The sequence below is a fragment of the Topomyia yanbarensis genome, chromosome 2 (genome assembly GCF_030247195.1).
Source record: "Topomyia yanbarensis strain Yona2022 chromosome 2, ASM3024719v1, whole genome shotgun sequence".
Lineage (NCBI taxonomy): Eukaryota > Metazoa > Arthropoda > Insecta > Diptera > Culicidae > Topomyia > Topomyia yanbarensis.
Window position 1 is genome coordinate 117,281,803 of NC_080671.1, and position 12,526 is coordinate 117,294,328.

Below are 12,526 nucleotides of genomic sequence, written 5' to 3' on the forward strand. Positions count from 1 at the left end.
TGGAAGTTTTTATTGTACTCTTATGACCAGCCCCACTTCCCCCCATTGCATCTTACTCGCAGCGTGAACAAAAAAATTGAATCCAATCGTTTTCATATTTCTTTTGCTTTGCTATTTCCGGTTTCTCCTCCTCCTGGCCTGACCATCATCGTATCGGCGAAATTTGGCGGGCAGCCTCCCGGCACGCTGCTCTACACCCCACTGGTCCCGCAGCGTAATTCCAGTTTATTTGGATCACGTTTTCATACACACGATTTGCCACTTCCCATCGACGAGTGCCACGGTGAGAATGTCCAGCTGCGACGTCATTATTCGAAAAGGTACCGAAGCGAGGGTCGCGCCTTGCGAGGTTTCAGCGATGGAGTCATGCTAGCGGCAACGGGAAGTCGATCTGCGATGGAGTCGGTAGGAGGGTAAGTATTTTATTTGTGGCAGGAGGATAAGCTCTGTCAAAGTGTAATTGGTTATGGGGAGAGTGAAGACGCTTGATCCTTGGATCTACTTTATTCTCTGGCCAAATCGCATAATTTAAACAAAAAAACGATATCACAATATAAAAGGACACATTTTCACGAAAGTTGCATAGTTTCTTTGAAAATTCGTGTTTAAATTCATCTAGATTATTTTCCTAATTTTCGCCCCCTTGCAGAACAATTATCAAAAAAATTTTATCTGATTTACGATCTGGAACTCCGCTTTGGACTATTACTGAAAAACAAACTAAGTGGAATAAAATGTGGAAACTGCCCTATTTTCAACAAAAATGTTTCATAACGTATTTTTAATCGTAAATAAAGTAGTACCTGTAGTACTTATTTTCCTGAAAACTAAAAATGGTAACAATTTTTTATCGCGGGGAAAGTTATATAAATTTTGTGAGTAAGCGGTAGAATATTCAATAGTAATGTTTTTAAGCATTGCAGGAATACATGTCAACGCACATCCGCGATTATTACCTTTCTTTAATTAAGTTTGAACAATTTTAAAAAGTGGCGAAAATTAACGCAAGATGGAACTCAATTCTAATCTTCGCCCCTAGCGAAATCCCATATAGCGTTCTTTTCTTCGTATGGGTTTCTCTTCGCCCCGTTCCACAGTGGTCACAAAGTAGACTATTGATTTTAGTTATGTTTGCTCTTGAAATAAAACGTTCTTTCTTTCAATCACATCGGATCGTTGACTAATCCCCTTAATAGTTAGTTACGAAATTTATTTTCTTCAATAATCCAGCTAGAAACACTCACTTCAATTAAGTTGTAGAGAAACTTACCAGGAAGATTTCTTTCGGAAATTCTTGGTTTTCGAGATACAGGGCGTGCAAGCAGGCCCGTCGAGAGGGGGGGTCAGGGGGGGCAACTACCCTGGGGCCCGGGTCTGTTTTGGGGGCCCGCATTTTTAACCGAATTAAATTTATTTTAATTTAATTGTTGAAGTTTATTGTTTCTGTTGACACTGCAAATATATTACAATCAAATACGTTCCAATGGTTTTCTGAAGTAGGTGAACGTAACCCAATCAGATTCATTTAACAGTGCAATTGAACCATTCTGGTTTCATTTATCGCAAGTGTTTTTCAAAGTGTGCAGTATGAAGTGGTATACAATTTATCATATTCCTAGCTAACTGTCACTAATAAAAGTTGGATATTCTCGGAATAGGATTGACGAGTAGATGACGAAAATCGATGTATTTTGAAAATCAAGATGGCGAATTCCAGTTAAGACATCATTATAACCTAAAATATTGACGTTTTCGAAATAAGATAATATAATCGATATAGGTATAGTGATGCGAATGATATGATTATAGAAAACTTTTCTCAACCAGAAGACGCTATATTGGCCTTCAAAAGGGCATCGCTCATCTACTCATCAAACCCGCTTAAAAATACCCTCATAGTTTATACAGATATTGTTCGAAATAGCTCCAAGCTACCGTTTCTTTCATCTACTCGTCAAGCCCTTTTCAAAAATTCCCATATTGTTAGGGTTATCGATAATATTGCTCAACCAACGAATTTTAATAAGAATGTGAAGCGAACTTTTTTTACGATCTAAATCCCAAAAAACGAACTAATTTAATTTACGAACCCTTGGCTTGATTCGTAAATGGAGGTTGCAGTGTACACATTTGATGCAGAAAATATGGGAATTTAACTAGATACTTATTCTACCCATTAGTTTCCACCAAAAGTTGAAATTCTTTCTCTCACAACTCTCTGTCTCAGTCTTTTAACAGCAGATTTCGCTGTTGGATCCCAGTCATCGCATTCGGAATGTTTTCTCTCTGAATGTCAGCGCAAATGTAACAACTGATTCCAAAACCAATTTCCAATGGGTGACATACAATTTCATCTCAGTCCAGATTATCGTATGAAAGTTAGCTTCAGGGCAAAAAAGATTATGCATAAAATTGCTGCCTTCACCACAGTCTGAAATATTTGAAAATATCCAGCCGGTTAATGCACCCATTGGAAAATCATTCAATATCAGTGTTAACCTTTCGGTAGACGCACTAGTACATAGAGTGCGCGTCACTCAGGAAATCAAGCGAGAGCGTCTTTGAACACCAGCGCCTACTCGTTCAGTGAGCCATGCACGCGACTTCAGGAAGGCCAGACATAAAGGAAGGCCAGACATAAAGTGTATAACTTTTGAACGGGTGCTTATGGACAAACAATTTTACCTTTGTTTTGTAGGTGAAACCTAGTCCTATTAGAATTATTGATAGTATAATTACAATTTTTGCCGATAGTGAAGTCACACGGGTTCAAAAACAGGCCAAAATTAAATCAAAATCAGTTATAAGTCTTTACACAGCATTCACAGCTATCTGGTCTCTTCGGAAAAGTTGTGTGTTTTGTGATGATAAAAAATACCTTAGAACATTGTTAATGCGAAAAATTAGAAATAAAAAAGTTATGAGTAAAAATAGGAAATGAAGGAGTCCACCATAGAGAACTTCTCATAACTCGATTACTATGAGTGACAGAGACAACATGTCTTCTGCAAAATTTATAAAAATACTCTCCTCTACAACTTTGTCGAAGACAGCCAAGCGCTATCTCTTTCGGTTCAAAAGTTAAATTTTCTATAGCCTACTATGATCATTTTTTTATAAAGATAATATCACCAAAAGATGGCGCTTTTTACACACACAAACATAGTAGGATATGTGAAATCACTAATATGGACAGTTTTGACTCCAGTGAATTAAGTACCTCAAAACGCTGTTTTGAGCCACTGTGCAAAGTGGCGTTTACAGAATTTTGACAACCTGCTTGGTTACTGAGATATAGCGAGAAACGTGCTGAGAAATTTTTCATTTTTTACTTCAATTGACTGTGTCTAGGGATTGGCTCAAATTATCTTGATGTAAAAGATGTTTTTATATGTAAAACTATCTGAGAAACACAATGGCATACTCATTTTCAAAACAAAAATGCACGAATTGTGAGAAAAATGCAAGTTAAGTTTTAAACTGGAAATGTAGCATATTTGGCAACACTGTAACCAAAAATAACTATTTTTTCTAAATTCTCTCACTCATTTCCTTCAAAATGCATCTCATCGATTGTTCATAGACCAAATGAAGCCAAAGATATGAATAAAAGTTAATAATTGCTGATTTTTTTCTATGGAAAATTTTCCATGCACGATTATGACACCCTACAAATTTTGTCATCAATACACACCTATGGCACCTGTAAGTGTGACTTTTGTTCACATTTATAGTGAAAACTCGCAACATAGTCAACCGATCTTCGTAATATTTGAGAGATTAATACAGAATAGATAGAAGCATCAATTGCCTTCTTTGAATTGTTTGTGCAATTTCTAAGTTTCAAGATATTCAATCTCAAACTTTAAAAATCGTTTTTCTCGAAATGTGCTAAATGGCGCTTGTCATAAGATAGCACAACAGCGACGAGCTAGCATAGAAACAAGATTCAGTTTGCTGCTGAAACCGAACATATGCGAACATGAATGCGTTGTACCGAAAAGCAAAGGACGAGGGAAACAAACCAAACATTCGATTCATCGCGGCGGGCATGAATTGAATTTTGTTTCTCATTCAAGCTCACGAAGGGATGTCAATTTTTCTAAGCTCTGATTCTGGGCAGCATTATTGTGCGTCAAGGGAGCATGAACAATGCCGATATGGACTGTATGGCAATGCCACAAAAAAGGTTTCCAATTGGAATGGTAAATCGGACGCAAGTCATTCTAATGGCCAGACACAAATATTCCTTTATTAATTTTTATTTTTTCCATCTATTACATGTTTAAAATACTGACGACTCTGTTAAGCTAATGCGTTGAATCGTGTCAAATAAACAATTTTCATAACAAATAGTTTAATTGAAACGATTGTATCCGTATAGTTTCTCTAATCGATATTGAAATAAGAAGTCATATATGGTAGGGCCCGTCAGTACTTCAAACCCCGGGGCCCGGCGCGGCTCTCGACGGCCCTGCGTGCAAGGCCCCTCAAAAACAGTTTTTTCACCATAACTTCTATTATGGAGCTTCAAGCGATTTCTGATGTTCTAGAAAGTAATATAGACGGCTGACATAGACAATTTTCTAAAATACCATAACCTGTTTTCTCTTCGCTTTTCGCTTTTTACAGAGCTATTAACTCTTTCTAAGGTCAATATCTCTAAACCGAGTAAAAACGGATAAACTACTTGGTAACTAAACGAAAGTACATTTTTTATTTACTGGAAAAATAAGAGCGCCCCAAGACTGCTCTCTGCCTATTCAGTTGCAGTGAAGATGATCAGATTCTGCAATCTATCTTTGAATCCAGCGCAGTTGTTTTCGATTTCTAAAATATGTTATTAACAATTCAATTAAACTATATTAATTATAATTAGAAAACCTTTTACAAACGTAATGTTTGATGTTTTACGAATGTATATTCCTGATATGTGGATTCTAAACAGCACCGAGCAGGTTTCTAGGCTTTCTCTGTAAGGAAGACAAAACCTATCAAAATACAACCTCTCCATTCATTTTTTAATAGTTTATAGAGAAACAAGCCAAAAATTAATTCGTTTGGAAAGCCTTAATGAAAACAAATACAACGAAGTTTCTGTCTGTGATTAAGAGGTTTTATATATTGAGGTGCAGGACAAAAGGGAAAAAATTGAAATTTTATGAAGGTATGTAGCCGTATTTATATCAAATACTTATTATACGTCTAGCGTAGTACAATGTCTATTTTGCAAAACCCACTTGTGAACATGAATAAATATTAATAGGGTGGGTGCTCCTATAGTTGAGGTGCACCAATAGTTTCAGTAGTGGGTTATACGCCTAACCAAGGTACCAACCATCAACAAATATTTTTTTATCGTTTCATCGCACTAAAATTATGCGACAATAAAACTGGTATCCTTGAAATTTGCTCAAAAAACTTTAAAAAAATTGATGTTCTTTGAATAGGTGCTTCCTTGCACCTATAGTTGACATAGTGTACCTATAGTTGCAAGTCCCGTAAGAAATCAATGGGATTTGCAACAATAGGACCAGAACCTAGCGATTGCACCACTATTGGTACATGTGTTCCTATAAAGGTACAAGCGGTTTTGAATACAAAAATTGGTTACTAAGCAATCTTTATATTTTTCCTATGAAGTAGGGATTGAAAGCTTTAGTTTAATGTTTTAACATTGCCTATAGGCCTACACAGAAAAAAATATTTTATAATTTTAAGTTTATTTTCATGCACATATTTGGAGCATGAATATAAATGTAAAATTAAGTTCCACCACAAATACACACGACTTATCGTGCTTTCTTCAACGAATTTTATTATAATTTTACACGTAGATTGAAAATTACAGTTTCTTTAAACGGAAAACCAATGCGCTTCAATGTATTTTTACTCGAATACTGATGTAAAATGAATGACATGTAATATTACACGAATGAAAGTGTAAAATTGCATGCTGTTTGATGCTCCAATTGATTTTAACGTAATTTTCAATCAAATTTTTGATTCAATCGTTGTGTGTTTACATTCGTATTGATTTACATGTCGTTTAAATTTCATTATTTTTTGGTGTGTATTCATCGATTTTTAGCAAAAGTTTTCCTTGAGTATGCGACTATTGGTACATCCACCCTAATTGTCGAAGTTATAACCATTTCCACAAAAGCGCGTTTTCTCTAAGAGATTTGCCGTGACTACGATTGCTGTATAACAGCTCAATTGAAAACATAAAAACAAAAAAAATCATAAGTACAGGCACTTGTGGTGTCCTTGAACTACGCATTGTATTTTTTGTTATTTTTGCGAACGGGGACGATTTTTCCAAAAAATCCACTATTTTTCTATTATCACTGATATTTTAAGAAATTCATAACATTGATAAATTTTGAAGAAAAAATAGAATCATTCAAGGACACGACAGTTAAATTACAAACAATTTAAAAAAAGAAATTTGACATCGGTTGAAAACATTTTCGGCAATCATAGTCACAGCAAAGACGTTTTTAGAAAAACATGATTTCGAGATAATCATGTGCAAAGATTCTAGTATATACCCGGGACATCATTAGGGAATAGTGAAATACGGTATAATGTTGGTTCTACTAGGGGAGACCGGGGCTAGTTGGCGGTGTTTTCAGTTTTCAATTTTTACCGCTTTGATGTAGGTAGATCATGCAAAATAGAACACGCGGCATGAAGGAGCAGACTGTTGGCAACATCTCTGATTTTTTTAAAAGTGTTTGATGCATTGTCTCCTTTTTAGAGACAAGAATATGTGACGCGGAAAACCCGCCAACTTACCCCGGCCCCGGGGTAAGTTGGCGGTATGTGAGGATATGCCAAAAACTAAGCAATCAAATGGAGATTCAATTGCCTCAAGGGTCCTTTTGGAACGTGCTGAATGTCTTTTCGAGAAAACTGTATATTAACCGACATTTGCTATTATTTTTCAGTTTCAATACCCCGGCGTTTTGACTTTGATGCTTACTCCCTATTCAAAAGCATATTTTCGAAATTTTTCGTGCAATTGGCCGGAATAAATGTCTTCTACATTGGCAAGATACACAAGAAAAAGATTTTCTTACTTTGGAGTGAATTCCAGAAATAATTTTTTTGATGACTTTTTTGCACTGTAAATAGTACCGCCAACTTGCCCCGCGTGCAACACCGCAAACTTACCCCAACCGCATATTTTATTAAAAACTATTTAAAAAATAACTTTTGTTTGTGGATAGATGTAATATCTATACGGATATTGAAAGCTCTTTTCACGCGCTATCGAAAAATATAATCATTCGGGAAATAGATTGAAAATCACCCTAAGTACCGCAAAGTATTTAAAATTTAGAAAATTTACTTGGTATGCTCGAAAACACAATATCGCCCACAATTTCAACAAAACAAAATGTTTTGCAACAAAAACACATCGGATAATGTGTTTCACATTACTTGAGGTATACAACGAGAGGCAACGCTTTATGTTTAATAGAAACGGAGAAAAGGAGCTTCCGCCAACTTACCCCAACCGCCAACTAGCCCCGGGCTCCCCTACTTGGATATTTATAATAATTTGGAAAAACATTCTTAAGAACTTATACTGCCACTCTACGTATAATTGTGTCATGTGTATTGGGTATTCCATTGCACATGGAGTAGCTTTGCGTATAACGATAAGAAAGACAAAAGAATAGTTATTGTTTCGATTTTTGTATCTACACATATATCTGTCGTATTCCAGCATTTCGAGACGAAATGAAACGTGCTATTAAATTTATTTTATTTTTTTTTTAACGCGAGCAAAACGCGTTTCTGTCTTTTTCGGTTGTTCAGGTTTTTTCTAGTGGCATATCCTTTTAATTTAAGTAAGCATCTGTAGTCATTTTGGGCATATTAGAAATATTTGAAAGAAATTGAAATTGTTGCTCCAAGTCAACTACCAAAAAATATATCTGTTTCAATCATGATTTACACAAAGAATATCAGTTGATAATTCCAAAATGATTTTTAAAACATATGCTTGACATATTAATTTATGTATCCATTGCATCTGCTCCAAAACTGGAGGCAAATCAATTTTTAATCCTGTGCAGTTACGAAAATGTAGTAAGAAGCCTTGGGGTGTCTTGATTTTTCTAGCATTTAGAGTATTTTTCTAGTACTGCTATTTAGTTAACGAATGATTTGTTCGTTTTTGCACGTTGCTATTCTCGTTCGTTGGCGCGTACATCGCCTTCCGTACTTCGCGCGAAATATCGAGAACACTCTTATGGCGTTTTCGTTTTTTTTTTTGGTGCTACACCGGTGTAGGCCAAAGAAAGAGATAGACTGATTACACCCAAGTTTGAATGAGTGTAACACCGACTACACCGGTGTAGTGCACTGTCAAAAACGAATATGCCATTAGTAGTCCATGCTCTTCGTGCATCCACACTCGCGTGTGCTCTTCAACGCATTTCTTGCTTGCGAGATAACAAAGCACACGAGACTGCGAGAAAAGCTTCCTAGATATGCCCTACATACTAGATGAAGAGCGCTAGGCATGCTCTGCCCATGACCGCAAATCAGTCCTATAAAGATAGGAAATCCCATAGAAGACGGGACAAATATGCGATCATGGGCAGTGCTATTCGTACACGCTCGCGAACGAACGGACTAGGAGTGCTTCTCGCTCGTTTCGCAACACAACACAACACAACATAACAAGACTATAAATACAAGAGCTTGTAAGTTAACGTATTATTTGTTTGATAGTTAGTTTTTGAAAATATAATCTGGATTTGTCTAATCTTTTCTCTATTACCAATTCTGTGATATTGTAGCATGATAGAAGTCGTGAAATTGTGCGTGGGCGCACGGTGGCGAAGAATAGAGTAAGAGGGGGGCGAAGATTAAATTTAGGGGGACAAAAATTGAAACACATCTTGATTTAGAATATTGTTATTTTTTCGTTAATTTAATATTTTAAATCACTTTTATTCAGGATTATTGGATACTATATGATACGTGATGAGAATGATCAAATAAAATTAGTTAGAGCAATTCAAAATTGTTGAAATTTTAAGTTTTTCCGCAAACAAATGTTTTAGGGGGGCGAATTATAGTACATTTACCCTATACACACAAATTATACAAGGAAGTTTTTAACTACAGCTACCTTATGCGAGCCTCTACCCAACAAACAGTTAGTTCCAGTTAAAAATTGTACAACTTACACAAACAATTTCAATTTTTTTATCTCATGCAACAAGTATCTTTAATCCCTGTAACATTGGGCAATCTTGATCCCCATAATCACTCTCGAAATTATAATAGACTTCTCCCGCTGATATGAATGTTGCATTGTATGCAGCGGGTGCTCGCCTAAGTTAACTTTTCGAATGTGGAGGCCAATTAAACGTTTCAATGCTTTGAGAAGGAAGGAGGTCAATTTGATCGGTCTAAAGCTCTTTGCCTTATCATAGGTAACGTAGCCACCTTTGAGAATGGATTTTACAATTATTTTCTGCCACACTAACGGAATGTATCCTGTTGCAAAACTACAAGTTAGAAGTTTTTTGCTAAATATGTTCATATCCTCTTTGAAGTAGAACTGGAACTATTCCATATTTTCCCAGAAACATACGGAGCAAAACTTTCAAATGCCCATTTAATTGATTCGGTTGTCACAATGTTACGAACATATGCCCAAAAACCAGAACTACCTGAAAATAACTCAAGGGCAGTCGTCAGTGATGGCTCCATAGAGACTGGAAAGTGTGTGTTAAAAAGACAGTTAGTACTACATATTTGAAAATAGTTATTGAATTTGCGTTTCGACTTAGTCTCATCAGAATTCGACATTAACTTAGTCAACGGACGAAGCTAGCACCGGATTTACTCTAGCGCCAAAAATTTGTGTTCCCCTGAGCAAACCTTACTCAAGCGTGGTGTTCTGCAAGAAATAAAGCTCATTTAAAGCTGATGAGAACTAATGAAATCTAAACATTTGGTTTGGCTTAGCAGCCCAATGCAAGATGCACTATGCTTTATTTCTAGCACTTTTTCGATTAATCCGGCGCTAGCTTAGTCCGTTAACTAAGTTTGTATCGGATTCTAATGAGACGAAGTCGAAACGCAAATTCCATAACTAATTTAGTTATAGGCTTTGTGCTCTTGAAGCACACATAACTCAAAGTGGACAAGCCTCTTGATGTGCTGCTACTATGAGTGAGTTTGTTTTATCCACGACCTCATCCATGTCACTTGGAGATTCAATCGTTGGAGAATACCTGTACCCTAGTCGCCAAGCCCTCTTCGTAGAGGTCCCAGTTCGTAGATTTGGGATTACAATGTGTGACTATATCTATCGAGATGATAAAATGATCAAGGACGATGTACTTATCAGATAACGAAAATTGGAGCTCGTTAGGTACGAGCCAGTTTTCCAACTCATGCGTAATACAGTCAGAGCAGAGAGTTTCATCTAACACTTCTTCTCTGCGAGCCCGTGCAAATGTTGGGGGATTTTCTACATCAAGTATGTGTAGATTTGTATTACTTACGTGTTCAATCGATTCGGTTCCTCTCCAATTGATATCTGAGCTGCTCCAAGTTATGTAGTGGGCATTTGCATCACATCACTACCGATTATGAGTGGAAGCCCATTTGTACCACAGTATGATACAACCTTTTTGAAATCATCAAAAGGGAGTAGTTTGTTATGCGGCAAATACTACGAACGATAGACGTATTTTTTTTAATGTTATCAACAGTCATATTGACTGTGATAGAACAAATATCGCGCGTTGTGAGTTCGTATATAAGAAATGCATCAATAGCACTATTCGCTAGTATACATGCACGAGGCATTTCATGTGGATATGTCACGCCATGTTTGTTGAAAGCTACTAAGATTAAGTAGCTTTCCAGCTTTTTCTTCCTGCACAAGGTGGGATAGATTCATAGTTGCTGTACGTGTATACTGAAGATTAATTAGTCGAACCATTCTCGATCACAGCACTACACATTTCATCATCAGCACTTGTTGTACAGCAACTTACTTACTTGATACTTGAAGGGCAACAATTCGCTTCGTTTAATCTACGCCGAGTGAAGAATTCTCCTCCACCGGACACGGTCCTGGGCCAATCTCTTCCAGTCACCCTGGACATTGAGTGCTTTCAGGTCCTTTTCCACTGCAAACAGCCATCGTGTGGGCGGCCTGGCACGGTTTCGTAGGCCTCTTCCCGGTTCTCTACTGAATATTATCTTCGCTTGTCGTTCTTCCGTCATTCGTACCACATGACCAGCCCACCGCAGTCTGCCGTTTTTTATTAGCTTGACAATATCCACTCCTTTATATACTTGGTATAACTCGTGATTCATGCGACGCCGCCAGACGCCATTTTCTTCTTTACCGCCGAGTATTGTTCGCAGCATCTTACGTTCGAAGACATCGAACGCTCTACGATCCTTTAACGTCCACGTTTCATGGCCGTACAAGGCAACCGGAACTAAACAGCAACTAGAAGATACCAAAAATGGTGCTTATAATCGCCAATACTTAGCTTGGCTTAGTTTAGTTGACCGTCCGTAAGTCTCTCGTGATTAATCAAAGCCTGTTGAAATTGCATATTGAACCAATTGTATGATGCTTGGGAGTAGTACATCATACTCAACGTGTAACCTAGAGAGACTAAGATTATAGTATGATCAATAACGTAGATGGCCACGCCCATGCAGGTCAATTTTGGGATGGAAAGGAATCTTAGTTCAACACTTGTGACTATTATGACCGCGGAATTCTCTGCACCATCCACAAGAGACGCAGGATAGGATTGGTCAAATGAAGAATAGGTAGGTAGGAAAATGAATCAGGATATATCTTGGTAGATATTGTGATTTAGCTAAGTACTTTAGAGCTTTGTCTTTTTATTTTAGATTAAAGTTTTCAGGTGTGAGACTTTCAGTGGAAATATGAATACCGTTTGAATAGGTATTTTAATATTTATTCTTTCGCGGGGCGTTACATAAAAGATTAAAGAAGAAGCGTAAGATTAAAGACGTGTGGCGTATAATAGCGGTATCTATTCATCTATAGACAATATGATCTTAGCTATATTTACGAAAGTCGCTCGCGATCAATTTCCGAGCAATCGGAACGAGCAATTCGAATTTCGAACAGCCGGCCATCGAGAGTATTGCTTCTTATTGACACTTGAGTGATAATTCCCAATGTTTGCAGTACAAGGCGACGAAAAGTATAAAAGATATACCAAATGAATGGGAAGAAATTTACTGCGAAATGTTAACAAGTTTGCATCTCTACTCTCCCTTTGAGACTCGTTTCAACAATTGGGTTAAATGCTAAATTGCAATTGCTAAATTCCGACATGTTTGTTATGCGTTATAAATATAATAAACACAACTATTGATCCATCCGCGGTCCAGAAGAAGAATGGATGGGAGAAGAACAATACTGGCAAAGACCGGTCCAAATTCGAAAGAGTGACGCAGAGTACTGCACTGAATGATTTCGACGAAACGA

General features: G+C 37.0%; 1 protein-coding gene across 4 annotated transcripts in view; it reads left to right on the forward strand.

Moving 5' to 3' along the window:
- LOC131679296 (ATP-binding cassette sub-family C member Sur) overlaps positions 1 to 12,526 on the forward strand; it is a 296,617-nt gene that overhangs the window by 196,269 nt on the left and 87,822 nt on the right. For all 4 annotated transcript variants that reach the window (XM_058960005.1, XM_058960006.1, XM_058960004.1 and 1 more), the window contains exon 17: positions 175 to 413. In XM_058960005.1, coding sequence (XP_058815988.1) covers positions 175 to 413 — 239 coding nt within the window. The remainder of the gene's footprint in view (positions 1 to 174; positions 414 to 12,526) is intronic.